The sequence below is a fragment of the Dermacentor andersoni genome, chromosome 11, assembly GCF_023375885.2.
Source record: "Dermacentor andersoni chromosome 11, qqDerAnde1_hic_scaffold, whole genome shotgun sequence".
Classification (NCBI taxonomy): Eukaryota; Metazoa; Arthropoda; class Arachnida; order Ixodida; family Ixodidae; genus Dermacentor; species Dermacentor andersoni.
The window spans coordinates 124,081,983-124,103,565 of record NC_092824.1 but is presented as its reverse complement, the minus strand read 5'-3'; the positions used below and the strand labels follow the sequence as shown (position 1 = coordinate 124,103,565).

Below are 21,583 nucleotides of genomic sequence, written 5' to 3'. Positions count from 1 at the left end.
AACGCTCAGCTTTTGCGGACGCGGCGGCAGACGCGAGAAACAAAGCTTTCTCAGTGGCGGTTGTGGACGGCCGCGGATCCACAAGACATGCAGCCACGGTAATTGCAAGGAAACCTGAACAGGCCGAACAGATTGCGATCGCTGCTGCGCTCACCGACGACTATCTTTCTCATATCTACAGCGATTCCATAGCCGCTATCAGAGCTTTCCAAAAGGGCACGGTTTGCGCAAAGGCTCTCAGAATTGTCGCAAAGAAATAGATTAAGAACCACGTCATATACTGGTTCCCGGCACACTTAGGACCAAAGATCGGCGACGTCCGCAACCTTAACGAGGCAGCACACAAGGCTGCGCGCGCACTTACAGACCGCGCGGCTTCACCCGACCACTCGGAGAACAAGGACGCCCCCACTACATACAATAAAATCACTAAACACTACTACCTACAACGTAGAGAGTATAGCCCGCCACATCGCACGCTCACTCGAGCTTAAGCAGTTACACTCAGAATGCTACAGACAGACACATATCCCACGCAAAACAGACTACACCACTACATGCCTGAGCTCTACGACAAGTCTTATCGCACCAATTGCAATACATCCCTTAACGTCTACCATTTACTCTGGCCGTGCTCGCAAGCTCACATAAACTCCGAACCGGACAAGCGCAACTTTGAAGAAGCAATGCGGAGCGATCGAAGAACTCGCTCCCCAACTCTGGGCCGTCCAGCAGGTTCACGACGCCGCCAGGAAACTCAACCTCCCGGTTCCGTCGTGGGAGACGCCCACTCCACGAGAGCCCAAAGCTCTCGTGGCCTGCAGGACCTTGAATAAAGTGTATTTCCTTCCTTCATACTCCCTTAAACAATGGCTCATACCACCGTAAACGCGGCCTGCCCATTACGACGACAGAATTGAAATTCTACGCTGGAATGATGAATGGCAACGCAGTCATTTGTGGAAGACGACGACGACGAACGCGGGAGCAGTAGCACGAGTGCATGCCGTGGTTTTCACAGAGATTTCCCGGTCGGCACGAGGAATCGCTCTGTTCCACGCCTAGCGAAGCGTCGCATTGCTGGGAGCCCAGAAAAACTTGCGCGCCGAACTGTCGACATCGTTCCTATAGCCGCCTATGCAACCAGGTACGCAGCACGTAGGCATCGTCTGCTGATATTCTTAACAAACTCGACGAAGGTTAGTTTCGCGGATGACATGCTTGCTGAAATGCGCCGTCAAGAATACACCACCACTGCACCGCATGCATAGTCCGGCCCGCCCGCGTAGCCGGCTATTGAGGTGAAGCCGGGCGCGACTGCAGCACCACGAAGGCGCAGGCGGGTGGCGGTTCTGCGCAACGGCGCCGAGTTTGAAAATTGAAGCCAGTCTAGTATCGTTGGGTCCCACCTACTCCGGCATGGTGTTAATACTGTTGTGACGACCGCTGCGGATCTCTGTGGTCTCTTGGGAATACCTTGCACCTCCACCAAAATACCACGGGGCAGAAATAGTCAAGTGAAGATGTATTTAGAGGTATTTACAAATTGCAGCAATGCTGGATACACAAGATGCTGCCCGAAATAGCCGCACGCTCGCTTCACCATGTTCGTAGTCACACTATGCCCCACTGCTCCCTAACAATATGTTGCGCAAATGTGTATGTACAAGTGGAAAGTGAGATGGGACAAGCAGCAGGGAACCGGGACACCGATTTCGTGACGGCACCAATGCTTAGTCAATGAGCATTGGTGTTTACTCTAAACATAAACTACTGAAACAATGCAAGATGAGGCCAATATATCGTGTGGTAGCTCTCTGTCCACCATGCTAATACTAAGCTGTTCAAAGATGTTCAAAGATGAAGCTGTTCTTGAGTTATGCGATGGGGGGTAGGGGTAAGGAGAAACCTACTACTGTTTTAGAGCGCAGCAGTTATGTGTCTATTCCTGTAGCGAGCGTCGGCGTCCCTTGTAACCGAGTGAACGAGCACAGGAAAGGATGAAAGAGCGAATGCGCAGTGCAGCGGGCGATGAAAGATGGTGATAGCAAAGAGGGCATGAGGAGGAGAGTATGGTGAAAGCATGGGAAGCGTAGTGCTGTGCAAGACGGCTCTGTGGTGACGATGGCTACGACATGGTGCCAGAGTAGCCTGTTCACAGACGACATCACCAATACCATACATAAAAACAAAGCACTGCATGAGCGGATGTCTGTCTGTGGCGGCCGCTATGACTCACACCCATGTGTCACCCATGCACTGCCTCTCGCCCTCTCCCAACTGGCGAGGCAGTTGCGCCCCACTTCGCTCACTTTGCAATGTGCCGCACGAGACAGATTGTCGGCACCAGCCAATATATTGCAAACTGAAAACTCGTATAGAGCTGCGCTCAAATTTCACATTAGGGAGTACAGTTAAACCTGGATGCAACGAACCCCAATACAATGAATTCCTAGATTTAACGAAATCTTTTCATTCCCCCAATGCCACCCCCATAGAACCTCACATATTTATGACCGCCACTTAACGAAGGCATTGCGTCAATTGACCTTGCTGCAAAGACTTTTCAACGCTGATATGTGAGCAGTAGCTCCACCGAAAATTTAGGTAAATAATCTATAACTTTTGTAATTGATAAATAAGGCACGCGGCCAATTGAGAGAGGAACACATGCAATCACAGCGAGTTAAGAGCAACCGATCCAGTGTGCTACGATAATGATGATGAAAGCCGCTAGCTCTCCTAGTGCCACTCTGACAAGCGGATCAGCCTCTGCATTTTTCACTTATGCATTGTGACACCAGGTGTCACTACTGTGCCTGCATGTTTTAGATTTTTTTTCCAGACTTGTGTTGATGTGGCTAGGTGGCAGGAGTGTGAATGTGAGAGCGGACGTGAGGCGAGTGTTAACTTCAGCAGTGTATCACACGTTTCTCACGATGTTTGTTCGCTTTGAAAATGAGTACGGTGAGGAAGCACAAAGTTTTGTCTTTCGAGGACAAGTTTTCAATTGTGAATGCGGTTGCCAAGGGCAAGAAGAAGGATGTTGCTGCCCCGTTCAACATCCCAGACAATCTCTGTCGACTATCTTGAATGCAAAAGAAAGTATTTGCAGTGTAGTGGAGTTGAGCACAAATTTGAATAATAAAGAATGAAGTAGTCGACTTACACTGATGTGGACAAAGCCATGCTTACGTGTTTTTCGTACACACAAGCACAAAACATGCCCATAAGTGGCACAATCTTGCAGCAGAAAGCGAGGAATGTTGCATGCATGCTCGGCCATGAGGACTTTAAACCTAGCAACAGCTGGTTGCAAGGATTGAAGAGCCGAAACAGTCGTCTCGAAAATAATTAGCCGCGAGTCTGCCTCTGCCGACGGGAATGCTTCTGCATCGTTGGTTGCCAAGAAGGCCTGGCATTTTCAGCCGCAACGAGGCAGCTGACGTCTACAACTCTGATGAGACGGCTCAGTTTAATCAGATACAGTGGAACCTCGTTAATTCGAAGTCCGTCGGACCGTGAAAAATCATCGAATTCACCGGATTTTCGAATGATAAAAAAGGGACGAGAAACGAGAAATAAAAATGTGGCTGTATCAACAATGCACCTTATTTCGCCTGAAAAACGGTCACTTGAAATAGTCATCAATGCGTGACTGCTTGGCACGGTAGTTAGCCGCACCGTAGGCTGCATCCTCCAGTCTGCTCCAGTGTGCAGCAATTCACTGTCACCGCCGCTACACTCCACAAAACTGCGCACAACGTTCAGTGACTCAACAGCTGCAGCTAAAGCTGGTGCTCGGGTGGGCTCAACATCGCCTTCACTTTCGTTGGAAGGCCGGTTGTCACACATTTCTCCTTCCAAGTCGGCATAGGACGTTTGGACATCAAGTTCCGTGCTCAAATATTCCACAAAGGTCAATCCGTTGCTTTCATCTAAGTCGGTCATGCGCACACACAATGACTCTCCTTCATCATCCAGTGTGCAGTTGGCATCAGATGCATCCTCGGAACTGTCATCTTGTTGCTTGGAAAAACCGGCGTGCATAAAGCAACGCCTGATCATATCTCCCTCCATCTGCTTCCAGGCGTACACGATTAGACAAATGGCACCCAGTAGGTCTACGGAATATTGTTTGCCGTTATCACAGCCCAACAAGATCCTTTTAAGCAAATGGCAGCGATAAATCTTTCTCGCTTGAAGAATAACGCCTTGGTCTCTAGGCTGCGATACAGCTGTAACATTCGGCAGCAGGAAGACAAGCCTAACTGCTGTCAAGTTCTGGATGTCGGCGTGGGCTGGGCAGTTGTCAACAACAAAAACAACTTTTCGTCCCGCAGCAGCAAACTTACGGTCAAGGTGCCTCACATACTCCTCAAACAGCGCTCCTGTCATCCAAGCCTTTTTGTTACTTCTGTACAGCACGTCATCCTTAGGAGGAAGTCGTGCATTCTTGAAGCACCGTGGCTTCTCCACTTTTCCGATGATCAGTAGCGGGATTTTCTGACTGCTGGACATATTCGCACCACACAGAACGGTTATTCTGTCCTCAGGTTGCTTTTTTCCCGTGACTACTGCATCCTTTGAGGCAAACGTCTTCGTTGGCAGCATTTTATAAAACAATGTGGCCTCGTCCATGTTGTAAACATCGTCCTCCGCGTACCGCTGAAGTAGCGGAGCCAATGTATGCTTTTTCCAATTCTCAACAACGTTTGGGTCGACACTCCCGCTTTCGCCGTACACTGTCGTGAATGTGAGGTTATTGCGGTCTTTAAATCTGGACAACCAGCCGTTACTGCACTTAAATGCTTCATGGCCCAGTCGCAGTACAAGCTCATCGGCCTTTTCGCGCAGCAGTGTGCCGTTCATAGGCAGGTGTGCTGCATTTGCATGCTGAAGCCACTTTATCAAGGCGTCTTCAACATCCGGATACGTACGAAAACGAATCCTTGTCCACTTCGTCGAATGTGTCTTCCCGTAGGCCTCGAGGAGATATCTTTGTCTTAGTCTTCAATATCGTCAAAAGGGTCGATAAAGGCACCTTGTGCTTTTCCGTCAGCTGTGTTTTGGAGCTCATCCATTTTTCAGCCTCCTCAATTAGGCACACTTTCTGGCAGAGAGTCAGAGTTCTGTACTTCGGCATTTTCTTAACACCAACACCCCGCACATGGTCAAGAATAACTAGCAGTGCCCGACACAAACTAGACAAAGAAACAACGGAAACGGAACTAGAAAAATTTTAACCTAGTGGCACCTGGTTGTTGCTTTGTCAACTAAAGCTAGCCTCCAGAACTGGCTGTAGCACTGTGCAGATAGCTGAGGCACAACAAAGCACCGGAAACAGAAAGTTGATTTAAAGTGCTGCCTGGCTGCCCTCCCGCAACTATACTGGCCTCAGAGACTGGCACACAATTTTTTTTTTTTTTTTTTTTATCACGGAGGCACGGAAAAATCACGGAGGCCATGGTTTAAACTGACGTATTATCCCGATATGGGCACGCTGGCTGTTCAAATTATCCGGCAAAATTTGCATGCGAACTGTTGGGACCACCGAAAACCTTCGAATTATGCAGGATTTCGAATTAATGAGGTTTTACTGTATTGCCAAATCCCACGCTGGCACATAAAGGACAAGACTGCTGCGATGCAAAGCAAACTCCGCGTGACAGTTTTGCTTTGTGCCAATAGCGATGGCAGTGACAAACGAACCCCGTTAGTTATCGGGCAAAGTGCCCAGCCCAGATGCTTCAAGGGAATGAAATGAATACCAGTTATATATGTGGCCAATTCTAAAGTGTGAATGTCACGGACGATCTTTTCCGAATCGTTGAATAAGTTCAATGAAGACATTAAGCGACGAGGCCGCCAAATATGCTTGCTGCACGACAATTCTCCACGCACCACGTCACTGGCCCTCAGCTGTCAAACATCGAGTTGATATATTTTTCTCCCAATTGCACATCCCTGATAAAGCCTTGATCAACAGCTTCAAGTGCTGCTATCGCCGTTGGGTGATAGATAAGATCCTTCTGGTCATCCTTTTGAACGGCAGACGAAGATATACATATGTCACGCGATCAAGATGCTTGCTGCATCGTGGCAGGAAGTTGGAACCCAGATGATTTCTAATTGCTTTGCCAAGGCCCAAATAAAGATCGTTCAAGCTGGAATCTGCAATGACGAAGAGGAGCCTGCACGCCCACCCGATGTCACCAAGGTGTAGGATGTACTACATGTCAATGGTGGAGTGCCCGACGACGTCGAACTTGGCATATTTTTGTATGCTGGTGATGGTGCCGTATGTACTAAAGAAATTTAATATGCGGCACTTGCTGAAATCATGCAAGATCACAGTGACGAGGAAGGCGTATCAGAGGCAGATCCGTTGTTTACCGAGAGAGGTGATAGATGCGTTGGACGTCTTGCGTTGCTCCATTCATGCGCAGGACGAGGAAGCCGCATTGCATGATTTAACTTCTTTGGAGCACCGGTTGATGTCATCAATCATGCAGAAGAAACAAGCTAAAATCAGGCAGGTATTTTCTCCTGAATAAATGTCTGAGAGGTGAGCTCACATTAAGTGAAATCAGTCTCATTTTGGTTTTGTTATTGCATGGTACTTCCCGGTTTTCCAATGAAACTGCGCGTAACGAAAACCCGTATATAATGAAATAATGCGGACTTTCTTCAATTTCGTTACATCCAGGTTTAACTATCATAATTGTTTGTGAATTTTTTTAGCGATCATTGCACCCGCGAAAATTTCTGCATTTACTTCAGTCTCCTTTTTATGCGAAACCTTACTATAAAAATGCGGCAGTCGTGCTTTTCATGCAGTGCCACAGAAATGAAAGCTTACTGCACAGACTTAAACACGAAGCACAGAAAATCGCAATTCACAGTGTGTGAGAATGCCCTTTAGTGCTCATGCACTAGGGGTGGGGTGGGCAGAAAGCAGAATGGGAGAAGCTGCAGTGCACGAAGAAACAAATTTAGTAATGACGCTGATACTTGGGTTGGAAAACCTTCCCATCAACTATCAACTGCAGAAACAACCCAAGCGGATACATCTTTATGTTTTGATGTTGGCTTCCTACCAGAGGTGGAGATAGCAAAATGCATTGGTAACTCACTCAGAGAGTGAAAAATGGACAAGCTGAGGACAATGCAATAATAGGGAGCTTTATATGTGGTACCTGAAGATGTTAATGTCATAGACATTTGTCCAAACCACTCTCTATCAGCCTGCATTGTCTCAGTGAAACTTATCCACACCTTATTCTGCTGTCGATAACATCACAAGACCTGCACCTTTCATTTTTTTTTCTTGCTTTTTTTATTTGCTCGCCTTCCTCTAGTGCTTTTTTTCTCCTTCGTTGAGTCCCCTGCAGAGTAGCATGTAGGCGAAAATACACTGGCTATTCTATGTAGTTTTACAACAAAGAGCTTTTGTAAAGAAAGCTCTGCGTTAATAACATGTCTTATTGTGATAGCAATTATGTGAACACCCCAAGTGCATTTCTGCTATTGGCGTCGGCGTGATGTTCCGTGTAAAGTACAAGGGTGATAACATTGTCGCCTTGCGCCGTATGTTGTATGTGAGAGTAAAAGCATGCGAGAGTGAGCCGACGATGGTGGCTCAATCTTGCACACGCAAGGGACAAAAGCAGGGAGGAAGCACGCAATCTTTTGTCGTATGCGCAGGGCAATGAAGGGAAGGGAGCTCTACTTCGGCGGTGGCTGTGTATGGCGCGGCCACACAGGCCTTATCTTTCAATCGATCTGGATGGGGACTATGTGTGCCAAGTGCCGATACAGCAAAACCTCGTTAAACCGTACCTGCTTAAACCGTAGTTTTGTTTTAAAAGTAGTAAAGTCAAATCCCCGACTCAGTGGCCAATGAGCATAATGTGTTTTGTATCCGCCTAAAGCGTACCAGCTTATTGCGTACGTATCGGTTAACATGTCGTGTTTCCACTTTTTGTCGTACAAACACGATGCTGCGTCGTCTCCATTGGGTCGCCTGGCAGGATAACAAGCCTCAGAGAGCGGAGCTATGTATCAGAACAACGGCCTCCAAGCGTCCTGTGCGTTTGCGTGTGAAGCCACATCAACATCACCATCATTCCGGCGCCGTGCCAGAGAGTGTTGTGGCGCTGTGCAAACAAGGACTCGCGTCATGCCGAAGCTCGGATAAACAAAGCTGCCGGGTGCTCAGCATAGAAAAAAAATTAGACACCGTTTGTGCTATCGAACGTGACACAAAGAAGTCGGCACTGGCATGCGACAGGGGTCCACTGTTGACTACAGTGTGTGGCACTTGGAATGCAAGGTTGCTCGGCAGCACTGCTGCGACCGCGAAAAGATGTCGGCTACGAGGTTAGACTTTTCGCCATCGTTGCTTCTGTTGCCAAAGTGTCGCCTAGCGACAGTGATGAGGACGACATGGAAAGCGACAGCACAGGCGATTCAGGCCCGACAGTGGCAGAAGCTGCATGTTACATCAGCCTCACGAATGCAATCGTCGAAACTAGAACAGCACCCCACAATGAAAAAGGTGGCCCGCAACATCTGCAACGATACCGCGCCTGCACACGGAGAATATGCAGCACCAACGAGGAATATGCCATGCGTGTGTTTGCCGAGAAGAGGGGGCTGGCCAAAAAGCTGGCTCACAGCTTGAGTAAGTCTGAGGCCGCGGTCGTCGCTGTTAGGCCACCGTGGCATCAAACGAAAATAACACTTTTGTTGCGCAAATTGAATAAATACTGCATGTTTTTTTCCCTTTCATCACACTCTCTCTGAGTTGTGTTTTCGACAGGTAAGTGGGCAATCTCATGCTATTTTGGTTAAGCAGTACTACCGTTTAGTACGTACTCTTTCAGAGCTTCGACCAACTACGGTTTAACGAGGTTTCACTGTAGTTTCATGTGCGCTGTGTTCTTGCATTGCTTAGTTTATGTTGAAGCGAGAGGCAACATCCAGGTCAATTCGCTCGCTGCTTCTACCGTGCCGTGACAGCTAGTGCATGCGGTCATCGAGTGGGATGTGTTCGGGTTTGCTAGTGCAAGTGTGACACCGTGCTTGTTAATTTAATTAGTAAGTGAATGTTTACTAATTTACACGGCCAATGAAACTACTATCCTTACTTTGTATAGCTGTCTAACTTGCTATTGCAATCAATGCTTCGCCTTTTGGGCAAAACTAACCTTTATAATCTGCTGACCAATCCTTGCGATGGCCAACAACTCTACAGGCCCATGGTATCCTCACCTTGACACGCGAGGATGCCTCATCAGCGGGACCCTCTGAGCCGTGATTGGCCTCTGGTAGCAGCTGGCCCTTCCGGTGCTCCTTGTGCCCCTTCTTGCGATGCTTCCTCTCCTGGCGGAGAACACTGAGCCTCAGTCTTTGATTATGTTCATTTTCATTTTATTGCTACTCTTGCCATACAAATTATCAAAACACTGACTGAACACATAGCCAGAGGCTAGTGTGGGGTTCAGAAACAAAATACACGATGGCAATGATACAGCACTTGTAAAAAAATGAAAAGCCCAAAATCACGGCGAAAGACCAAAGTACAGCATACAATGAGGAGAAAATAAAATAATGTGCATTTTACAGCAGAATGAATAAAGATCTGTCATGAACAACACAGTACATCAAACACAAACCAAAAACGACTGTCACATAGCTCAAGATAGGCTCATAAAGTATGTTCTTATTTTTTTATTTGTTTTGTGGGACTGTATTATTTCTGAGGGTAAAGCATTCCAAACCTTGGCTCCTGAAAACTGCATCAATCTTTCACTGTAGATGTTATTATTCGGCGGCAGATTAAAGTTACTGTGTGTGAGGTTTCTTGTGAGTCGAGAAGGAGAGCGAAACAGGGAGGCATTGAAAGGTTGATTATATTTTACTATGTTGTTTACACATACCGCTATCTTTAATGACTGCAAAAGCTCAAAAGGAAGGATATTTATTAACTGGAAAATTGGTTTACTTGGTTCAGTATACTTGTTTTGTGTTATAATTCGGATAGCCCGTCTTTGTCATCGCCGGATAGGATCAAGGTAAGTGTTATATCTCAAATCTCATGATTCTACACAGTGTGTTAAATGACTGTTAAGAAGGGCAAAATAAAGTGTATGCAGTGTATGTGTGTTAAAACAATTTCGGGCCTGTAATAAGGCATAACAGCAAGAAGCCAACTTGGAACAGACGGCGCTAATCTGATTTTTCCAGTGAAGATGTTCATCTAGAATGACACAAAGATACTTAAATGAGTGTGTTCGTTTGAGCGAGTGGTCGTTAATGAAAATGTTAATTTGGTAGCTGTCAATGACTTTTGCTCGTGAGCTAAATGATGATGTGTGGTGTTTTAAGGCGCAAGGGCCAGGTTTGGCCAAAGAGCGCCATGACAAGTGGTAATGTTGACGATGTATTATGGAAGGTGTGACTTGGCTGTAAAGTGGCCTAAATATAGTCGCTATAAAGTGCGTAAAATCTACGTGCTATAAAATTATGGCGATGACTAATGACGAATACTATGAACATTAAAATCCATCGTAAAAGAATGATGCAAAATAGAAAATATATAACATGGCAAAATTACTTGGAGCACTGCTGCCTCGCCAGAGCCCTTGAAACACAAGGGCCTAGAGGCATGTGCTATACCAAATAGCTATCACAGCGGCATCCTCTCTCTAAAGAGAGGACCCGCTACGAACATGTGGGGCTAACAACATGCAGGACAACATCGTTCAGAAAACTTAGGACTGCGTTGGTGCCAAATAAAGGTTCTGGGCCGAGTAGCATTACGGGATGAAGAGGGATCTGCTGCCGGTATGCTAGGGGAAAATGTTTCTTTCTCTCAGATTCGGCTGCCCGACACTCCAGGAGGACGTGGAGGATGGTCAGCCTCTCCCCACATTTACCGCAGGTTGGAGGATCATTTTCAGTGAGTAAGAAGTTATGTGTGCCAAATGTGTGTCCTATTCTGAGGCGGCAGAATAGGACATCTGTTCGCCGTGATTTTGTTACGGAGGGCCAAAAACCCAACTGTGGCTTTATCACATGCAGTTTGTTATTTACTTCTGCGTCCCACTTACCTTGCCAGTGGTTTCGCAGTTTCCTTCTTAAGGAAGGCTTCAGGTCTGTGACAGGGACCGAAGCAGTAGGATTAACTGTATGCAATAAAATTGATGTGGCCATCTGGTCTGCTAGAACGTTACCCTCGATGCCCCTATGTCCAGGCACCCAGCATATAATGACATGCTGGTTAGACATATACGCTCTACAGAGAGTGGAATAGAGCTCAGTAATTGCGGGGTTTCCGTGTTTACAGTGTGACTTCAAGGCTTTTACGACGCTTAAGGAGTCTGTAAATAAAATTGTTTTTTGAACATTTGATTTTTTGATATGTTTCACAGCCGACAATAGTGCATGGGCCTCAGCCGTAAATATACTTGTTTAAGGGTGCAGTACACCGGATTCCGAGAAGGATGGACCAATGGCTGCGTAGGGCACCCCGGCATGCGACTTAGAAGCGTCTGTGTAAAACTCTGTGCACGAGTACTTGTACTGGAGCTCCAAGAAATGCATTTTGATATGCGTCTCTGGCGCATGTTTAGTGACCTCTACAAAGGATGTGTCACACTCTATCAGCTGCGACTCCCAGGGCGGTACTAGCTTAGCTGGAGGCATTAGGCATTGTTGGAGAACTGGGACATCCATTTCCGTGCTAAGTTCTCTTGCACGCAGTGAGAAAGGAAGTCTCATAGAGGGTCTGTTATGAAAAAGTGTTTCACACGTCAAGTCGTTAGCGGTTGTGAAACACGGATGTTCCTTATTAGAGCGAACCTTGAGAAAATACGTTAAGCTGATGTTGGTTCTCTGAAGATGGAGTGGCCACTCATCCGACTCTACAAATAAACTTTCAACAGGGCTTGTCCTAAATGCGCCAGTGGCCAGACGGATGCCCAGATGGTGAACGGGGTCTAACATCTTAAGCGCGCTCGGTGCGGCAGAGTGATATACTACGGCACCATAATCTTACCGTGATCGAACTAGGCTCTTGTAAATATTCAATAGACACTGTCTGTCGCTACCCCACGTTGTGTGGGATAGGATTTTAAGTCAGTTCATTGTTCTAAGACATTTTTCTTTAAGATGTTTTATGTGAGGAATGAAAGTGAGCCTGGAGTCAAGAATAACACCTAGGAATTTGTGTTCTTTGTTGACAGGAATTTGTTGTCCGCCAAGTTCTACACAAGGATCTGGGACCAGGCCTCTCTTTCTTGTGAAGAGAACACAAGAACTTTTGTGGGGGTCGACCTTAAATCCGTTTTGGTCTGCCCATTTGGACACTTTGTTTAAGCCCTGCTGTACCTGTCTTTCGCATACTGTGAGGTTGCAGGATTTGAAGCCTATTTGTATATCGTCTACATATACGGAATAGAAAATGGCAGGTGGTAGTGAAGCACATAGTGTGTTCATCTTAACGATAAAGAGAGTGCAGCTGAACACGCCTCCCTGGGGTACACCAGTTTCCTGCATAAAGGGACGTGACAGTGCATTGCCGACTTTTACACGGAAGGTACGATTGGACAAATAGCTTTCAGTTATTTTCAACATATTTCCACACATGCCCATTCCCGACAAGTCTCGCAAGATCCCATAACGCCATGTTGTATCATATGCCTTCTCCATATCGAGGAATATCGAGAGGAAATACTGTTTGTGTACAAAGGCATCGCGAATATATCCTTCAATGCGCACAAGATGATCTGTTGTTGACCGCCCTTGTCTGAAGCCACACTCATAGGGATCGAGTATATTGTTGAATTCAAGGAAGTGTATGAGTCTGTGATTAATCATTTTTTCAAAGAGCTTACACAGACAATTCGTAAGAGCTATCGGACGATAACTTGCTACCAAGGAGGGGTCTTTTCCCTGCTTCAGGAAAGGAACCACAATCGCTTCTTTCCATGTAGATGAGAGGTATCCCGCAGCCCAAATAGTGTTGTAAAGTGTGAGTAGTGTAACTTGTGTGTCAGTATGTAAGTTTCTGATCATATCATACATGACTCTGTCAGGTCCCGGTGCAGTGCTTTTGCATGTGTTCAAGGCAGCTCTCAACTCGGCAATACTGAAAGGCTGGTTATAGGGTTCATTCTGTCTGGATTTTCTAATTATTGGCTTACATTCGTCTATTTGTTTATATTTGAGAAAGGACTGAGAATAATGGGTTGAGCTCAACACACTCTCAAAGTGCTCCCCAAGTGAGTCTGCCTGATCTTGCAGGGTATCGCCTTGTGTGTTTACCAGAGGGAGTGATTGTGCTGGTCACCCTCTTATCCTAATAACCCTGTTCCAGACTTTGGCCTCATCTGTGTACGAGTTGATGCCAGAGATAAAAACTTCTGCCAGCTTTCTCTTCTGGCCTGTCGGCAGGTTCGCCTGCCTTGGGACTTGACTTTTTTAAAGTTGATAAGGTTCTCCTCAGTGGGAGAAGCGCGTAGCAACCCCCACGCCCTGTTCTTTTTTTTACGAGCGATCCTACAATCGTCGTTCCACCACGGGACACGCCGTTTGCATGCCAAACCATTTATTTCTGATATGCATTTAGATGCGACATCTATTATGAAGGCTGTAAAGAATTCAACAGCAGCATCAATTCCTAACGAAGACATGTTAGCCCATGAGATACTAGTAAGAGATCGAAATTTCTCCCAATCAGCTGTCTCAATCTTCCACCTAGGAGCCTGTGGTGGATATTCATTTTCTTTAAGTGTTCTTAATAGTATGGGGAAGTGGTCGCTTCCGTAAGGATTGTTCGTAACTTCCCATTCGAGTTCAGGCAGTATGGACGGGGAAACTATGCTCAGATCAATTGAAGAAAAGGTATTGTTTGCAAGACAGTAATAAGTGGGTTCCTTCTTATTCAGAAGGCACGCACCAGAAGAAAAATGGAACTGTTCAACAAGACGACCTCGCGCATCTATACGAGAGTCGCCCCACAGGGAGCTGTGCGCATTGAAATCACCAAGAACAACATAAGTTTCTGGCAATTGATCTATAAAGGATTGGAATTCATGTTTCGTTAATTTGTAGTGTGGGGGTACGTAAAGCGAGCAAATGGTGACGAGTTTATTTAGAAGAACAGCTCGAACCGCCACTGCTTCAAGGGGCGTTTGTAGCTGTAAACGCTGACAGGAAATACTTTTATGAATAAAAATGGCAACACCGCCTGATGATACGACAGCACCATCGCGATCTTTGCGGAACTTGACATACGGTCGGAGAAAGTTTGTGTGTTGTGGTTTTAAGTGTGTTTCCTGCAGACACAGCACTTTTGGATTGTGTTTTTGGATAAGCTCTTGCAAGTCATCAAGGTTCCTAAGAAGACCTCTGACGTTCCATTGAATCATTTGTGTATCCATACTGAATGTAAATAAGTGCTGTGTGTATGGAAACGAAGGTGATGCCTTAGGTTACAGAGCTCTTTCGAGGCCCTGTAAAGGGGGTTCTGCCCTTTCTGGAGCGTTCGAGGGAGCCTCGCCGCTCCTTAGGCGCTTGGTGCGCCTTGAGGATGGGTGTAGTGTCCATTGCCTCTTGTGAGGCGCCGAACACTTGCTCTTGCGAGCGGGAAGTTACCAGCGAGGGTCCCGCCTTGGAGGTCGATGGGGCTCCCTGAGGGATTTGGCTACGCCGGCTGTTGCCAGCGCAGGAAGGGGCCGGGGAGGTTGGGGCAGCCTCAGCTGCGCCCACCTTTGGGGTCGGTGGCCCCGTCTGCTGGGTTGACGGAGCAGCGCTAGCTGCAACCGCCGCGGGGGCAGATGGCGTAGCTGCCGACTCACTGCTTGTGGGTCGGACAGCTGCCGGAGGCCGTTGTGGCGCTGCCCCCTGACGCGCCACTTCGGCAAAGCTTTTCTTTGGCAGGTATGCTACCCGCCTGCGTGCCTCCTTGGATGAGATATTTTCTTTTACTTTGATCGTTACGATTTCTTTTTCTTTCTTCCAGGATGGGCACGACCGCGAGTATGCGGTGTGCTCCCCATCACAGTTTACACAGTGGAGAGGGTTCTCGCAAGTTTCAGTGGTGTGTTCATGGGTACTGCATTTCGCACATGTTTGGCGGCCCCGACAGCTCTGCGAACTGTGGCCGAAACGCTGGCATTTGAAGCATCGAAGCGGACTTGGCACGTACGGCCTAACACAGAGCTTGATATACCCGGCCTCGATTGACTCGGGCAGGACACTTGAACCAAAGGTGATTATTAAGTGCTTCGTCTGAATCTCTTTACCATCTCGCCTCATCTTAATTCTTCTGACATTGATCACATTTTGTTCGCTGAAGCCCTCCAGGAGTTCCGCTTCAGTCAGCTCAAGCAAATCATCATCCGACACAACACCGCGGGTGGTGTTCATTGTACGGTGCGGGGTTACTGTTATGTGGATCTCCCCAAATGATAGTAGTCTCGGTAACTTTTCATATTGTTTCAAATCGCGGAGCTCCAAGAGTAGGTCACCGCTTGCCATCCTGGACACCTTGTAACCTGGACCAAAAACATAAGTCAAGGACTTTGACACAAGGAATGGTGAAATGTTTCGCACTGCTTTGTTTGGCTTTTCAGAGTGAATAACATGGAACCGGGGAAAATTCTGGATTTGGTGTCCGAAAAACTGAAATACATCTTCGGTGTGCCCTCGTTTCTGAGGGCGATCAGGAAGTTTGGGGAAAGAAGTTTCCATGAAAATATATAAAAATTCGGCAACAGCGCCGACCGCCCACCACGGAGCCCAACTAGGGGACGCAGCAGAGCTTGCCTGCAAGTCTGCACGACGCCAGTCGTACGCCACCACTATAACCAAATATGGTGTACCCAAGGTTGGATAGCCACACAGGGTTAACCCTTGCCGCCAAGAAGAAGGAAGTAAATAGAAGAGAGAAGGAGACAGGAAAGGTGGAAAGTAAGGGAAAGACGAAGGTTGTAGGAAGGGAGAGACAGGAAAAGGTGACTGCCGATATCCTCCAGGTGGGTCAGTCCGAAGGTGCCGTCTATGTGAAGCCGAGGCCGAAGAGGTGTGTTGCCTCCGCCGGGAGGCCTTAAAGGTCCAAACACCCAGGATCGGCTCAACCTCCAGGATCCCCTTTTCCCCAGACACGGCTAAGCCGCGCACGGCTACACGCGGGAGGGTCCAACCCTCGTGTGCTCGGGTACGTGCTGTCGCAACACACCAAACGCCTGCTGACGCAGATGCCCCTATATACTATATATTTGGTTTTGCTTGAATTAAACGTTAGCTTGTTGGTGAAAAACCAGCTTGAAATTTTTTTCAATTCAGCATTTGTCTTTGCTTCTAGATAGATCCTCATGGTTGTGAGCTGTAACAATGATAGCAGTGTCATCTGCATACATAAAAAAAAAAAAATTATGGAGTATTACGTGCCAAAACTACCTTCTGATTATGAGGCACGCCGTAGTGGAGGACTCCAGAAATTTGGACCAACCTGGAATTTTTTAACGTGCACCTAAATCTAAGTACACCGTTGTTTTTTGCATTTTGCCCCCATCGTAATGCGGCCGCCGTGGCATACATTAAAATATCAGAGCAACTTAGGACCTTCGGCAAATCATTCAAGTATAACGAAAATAACATCGGCCCTGAAACGGATCCTTGAGGAACCCCGATCTGGAAATATTGAATTGATGATACAATGTTATTGATAACTACAGCTTGTTGACGGTTTTCGATGTAACTGGAAAATAAGCTGTAGACTTCACCGCGGAATCCATAGTGGTTTAATTTGTTGAGCATAATAGCATGATCTACGGTATCAAACGCTTTCTTTAAATCAACAAATACAACGGCGGCCAGTTTGTTTGCATGTAATGCTGTATTAATTAATTGAGTCAAGCTTAGGACTGCAGATGCCGTTGAATGATGTATTCGAAATCCATATTGCCGTTGACAGAGTAAGTTATATTTTTCTAAGAATTTGTTAATGTTATTGGATAGAATCTTTTCGTAAATATTATTAACACTTAGGACAGAAATGGGTCTGTAGCTTGATGGGTTGGATCGGTCTCCATCTTTGTATACCGGGACAACTTTGGCAATCTTTAGTGCAGAGGGGTACTTTACACATTTTAATGAATGATTAAAAAGTTTGCATAAGATGGGTACCAAGATATCAGTGTTTTCCTTAAGTATGTGTGGGTAAATTCCATCCAGTCCAGCAAATTTATTGCCTGGTAAGCTGAGAATAATGGATGTAATTTCATCGGGTTCGATTTCAAACATTCCAAAAGTATTGAGAACTTGAGAACATATTGAGAACATCATTACACTAGAAGCATAGCACGGGAAGGACGAACGACAAAGATAATTTATGAACGACATAATTTAGGACGACATAATTTTCGTTATGGAATGCGCTCGCGGGTATGCTCTTCTTTTTTTTTTTTTCCCTGTCACACACGATATGAGGGGGGTCGACTTGCATTCGAGTAGACTTAATATTGTGTAAATACGGTAACCAGTCTGCGGCCAAAAACATCTGAATTAACGAGTTTGATTCCATTAAATAATGTATACACCTGCGGAGACCAGAGGACGAGCCCAAATTATCATATCTTCCAAATTATAGAGGGCTTAATTAACAAAGTTTTACTCTAGTGGCATTGTGAGTGCTCTTGTGTCTTTGTTATGTTTAAGTGCATGTATGCATATCACATATTAACAAAGCCACACATAAAATACAAAACCACGTTTACCTCGTTACAGCACCAAAAATGATGTGCAGATGCAAAGCCACATTTTCCCGCAAATGTTATAAATAGCTGCAGGCTGCAAGGTATGCCGTGTTTACTCGTGCAATGTTCGCACTTTTTTGTAAAAAAAATTGACACAAATTCAGGGGTGCGATAATTACGCTGGTTAAATTACCCGCGAAAAGAAAACATTCTTTTTTTCCATCCCACGTTTGCTGCGGGATGACAACAAGTCAACAAATAGGCAGCTGCCATTGTAACAGTGCGGGACAGCAAAACAAAGATGGCGGCCAACAAAATATTTTTTTCTTCCCGTGAGTACATTACGCGCATTGAAACAGTTTCTTCCACGTCAGTAATGAATAATATCGTTACTATCCGCAAGTTTGTGACAATAACATAGCCATTACCGCTTTGAGGGGACAGAAACAGAGATGGGCGCGCTTGGCTGTCAGTGACAAAAACCCATGGCAGGCACGCTGCGGAAACTGCGGCATTTGTCTTCACTATTATCTTAATACGGCGAGCTTCCGCTATGCGTGAGCGAATATCTTAGCTGTCTTACAAGCTTCGGCATATGAATAGGGTACACTTCTAAAGTATCAGTGTAAACGCAGCTACTATAGTTGCCGCCCGCGATTTGTTGCGTGCCCACGACTGCAGACAAGAATTGACAGACGCCTTTTTTGTTGTTGTTGCTGACCACAACCATTATAAAGCCTACACATAATAAAGGTAAGTTTGGTTGTCACTTTTTTTTCGTGGAAGTGCGGAGAGTGATGAAAGGAATGAAATGGGGCATCTGCTTAAGAATGTGTGGTGCGTGCAGACCGCTTGGTATGTCTTGAAGAGCCATTCGCGTAGCATTCGACAGATGGTGCGCAATCATCATTAGCTAGACTTGGCACACGACATATCACTGCGGCAAGTTCAGGGTGCAATCATTACACGGGAAAAAAAAAAATTGAACTTTGACAACAAAATTCAGAGGTGCGATTATTATGCAAGTAAATATGGTATTATTATGAGTACATTGCATTGCTTTTTGACGGTGACTGTTTCTTACCAAATTGTCACAGATATCGATCTGTTACATGGCACAAGATGTGCCACTATCATTGTGCTTTGCATGTTGCTTATTTTTCTGAGCACAAATGTGCCCAATAGAGAGTTAGATTCAAAGTTTCACCACAATTTGGTTCTTTGGTCTGTACAATGTGATGATTGATCGATTGATTCAAGGGTTCTAATTTGAAAAAAGAAACAATGGGAGCTATAACAGATGCCATGGCTAAGGACTACAGATTAATTATTGGCCCTTTTCTGAGCACAAGACAGTCATGTACCCAAACAAGTAAAATGCAATGAGGTGCCAATTTGCCCTCCAAGGAGAGAAAAAGTGCACTAAAGATGTAGACTGACAACTCCAAATTTTTGCAATCTCTTTGGGAGAAATGGGAAACATCATGATGCACAACCAGCTGCACTCCTACCAGTGCCAGACATATACACTATGTGCAAAATGATGGCAAAGGGTTAAAAGAAGTAAATGTGACAGTCAACAAAGGAACAACTAGCCAAATATTGTGAATGGCCTTGCACCAGCCACTCCAAATGAAAACTTCACCTACCTTGTGTTTTCTGGATGGCTTCCCTTCTGGTTCTGCTGCAAGCTTTGCACTGCCCGCTGACAAGCTGTTGTTCTGTGCCTGGGCTGGCAGCCTCTCCTCCTCATGCAGAGGTCTGCACATGAACAGGTGCGTTCCCACCAGTGCGTAACTTCCATCTAAACACACAACACTGGCATAACTGCTACGGTAGAACTTATATTCCTGCCATTACCTTTGAGCTTGCACTCAAGAGTTCACTACTACGAGCAGCCTTCCTCATGATCGCTGACTGACCCTCGAAGTGACAGATGCCACAGAAGGGAAAGAAAGAGTGAGAGAGAGAGACAGATGAGCCTTGCATGCCAGCAGTCAGTGAATGCTCAAGTCGCACTCAAACCTTGGAAAGCTCAACCCCTGGCTTAATTTTGACAGCAGTTCTACCTAAGCTCTTGTGTCTCTGAGCCCATACTATTCACAAAGTAATTTTGTGTACAGTATCAACTTGCAGAGTCCTTAACCCTTTGAAGGTTTTAGCCATGCATGTACGGCGGCGGTTTTCTGTCCCGCAAGGTCTTTGCCGTACGGGTACGGTTCAGACCCTCCGTTTGAAATTTCGCGCCATAATGACGATGCGTGCTCACCGAGAGGTGCTGCCACCCGTTAGCACTGACAAGAAGCATTTGAAATTTGCGCTACCTTCTTGGGGAAATAAACAGAACTGATTGCTAGCTTCAGTGCGTCGCTCAGACTGCGGCAACGCCCCTTTGGCGGTTTCTGTTTCGCCGCGTGATCGCAACGGAGGCGCATGAAACGTCATTTTTTTCTTTGTCGGCACTCTCTTGCAGGCGGTGGAAGTTGATTTCTATCTTGATTGGCGCTGCTCTTAGCTTGTTTATCAGCGCCGTTCGCGAGGTATTCTCGCTCTCTGCAGCAACGCGCTTACGCGAGAGGGTACCTCAGACCTCTGCCCAAGGCAGCCGCACGCAGAGATGTAATGTGTGCGCCAACGCAACTCCTCGCTCCAAGAGAGAAGACACGCATTTTAGGTGTGTAGACTGCGATAAGGCGCTGTGCGTAGACCCGTGTTTCAAGGAGTACCACGCTCGGCAATATTATTGCACATTTTGTAGTTCTGAGTGATGCCTACACCAAAATACTGTTCATAATTATTTTTTACTATTTATTCCCGACTTTATACATTTTGTACATTCAAGATCCGCAATAAAGTAATTTGACCACCTGGGAAAGTTTTTTTCAAAATAATTCGACCCCTCAAAGGGTTAAGCTTCATAACAAGTGAAAAGAGTTTGGAGAGCTTGGTTCTTTTCACTTTATAAGGGGTCATAAGTGTTGGAAACAAAAAAAATCACAAAAATATGTGTTATTTCGTTAATATTTTTATCTACATATCATGGCACACCTGCTAGCAATAAACTAACTCTAAATTACATGTCATTAAGGAAAAATAACTTTATGCTTTGAAATGCTCAGTTTCAGCCATGAAAGCACTGAAAATGACACATTTTGTGCAGTTGGCCATTCCGAAACCACTTATCAGAGCCAAGCCATCTTGGCCTCATTTGAAAGAGCACCTTTCCAGCTTGCTTTCCTGTCAAAAATGATTCTTCAGAGCTGTTTCAGAAAAAACCTACTTGGTTTTCGAGCTTAAAATAAAGATTTCTGCACTCTTATTAGTTCGTTGAATATTTCTCAAACATTATTTTTGCAAGTTGCAAACTGTGGGAGCAGCATTGTCTTTCTGCTACTCATTCAATTCTCCAAATCCTTTATTGCCTAAATGCTAGAGATTCTTGAATGCACAACAAGCACGATATAGTGTGAACGCCTGATATATTTTTCTTTCTTTCTTTATTGATTTATTTAAAAAAATATTCAAATTGTCTTCACAGACACAGCTAAAGGCAAACATTTGCCTGACTAGGCTGTGCCACGCATACATGCCAGCCGTATATATAGCAGACCAGCCTGTACCAAAACTGTGCCATGCCAATACTGCCACGCTTGAGCCACCAATAATGTGTAAATGCACCCCGCATGTCTGTTACAATATGCTGTTCAGATGGTCATTATCGTCATTCGTCAGAAACAAGAGTCGACCAGTCAGACAAGTGGCTGAAAGCTTGCCGAACTTCCGAGTTGATTCCCGCTCACATGTTACAAAGTGCA

At 45.9% G+C, this 21,583-nt stretch overlaps 1 protein-coding gene across 6 annotated transcripts in view; it reads right to left on the bottom strand.

Annotated features, from left to right (window-relative positions):
* Positions 1-21,583, bottom strand: part of g (adaptor-related protein complex 3, delta 1 subunit-like garnet) — a 316,686-nt gene that overhangs the window by 85,671 nt on the left and 209,432 nt on the right. For all 6 annotated transcript variants that reach the window (XM_055075585.2, XM_050186104.3, XM_050186105.3 and 3 more), the window contains 2 exons: positions 19,418-19,529; positions 9,277-9,387 (listed from right to left, as the gene is read on the bottom strand). In XM_055075585.2, the coding sequence (XP_054931560.1) occupies positions 9,277-9,387; positions 19,418-19,529 (223 nt within the window). The remainder of the gene's footprint in view (positions 1-9,276; positions 9,388-19,417; positions 19,530-21,583) is intronic.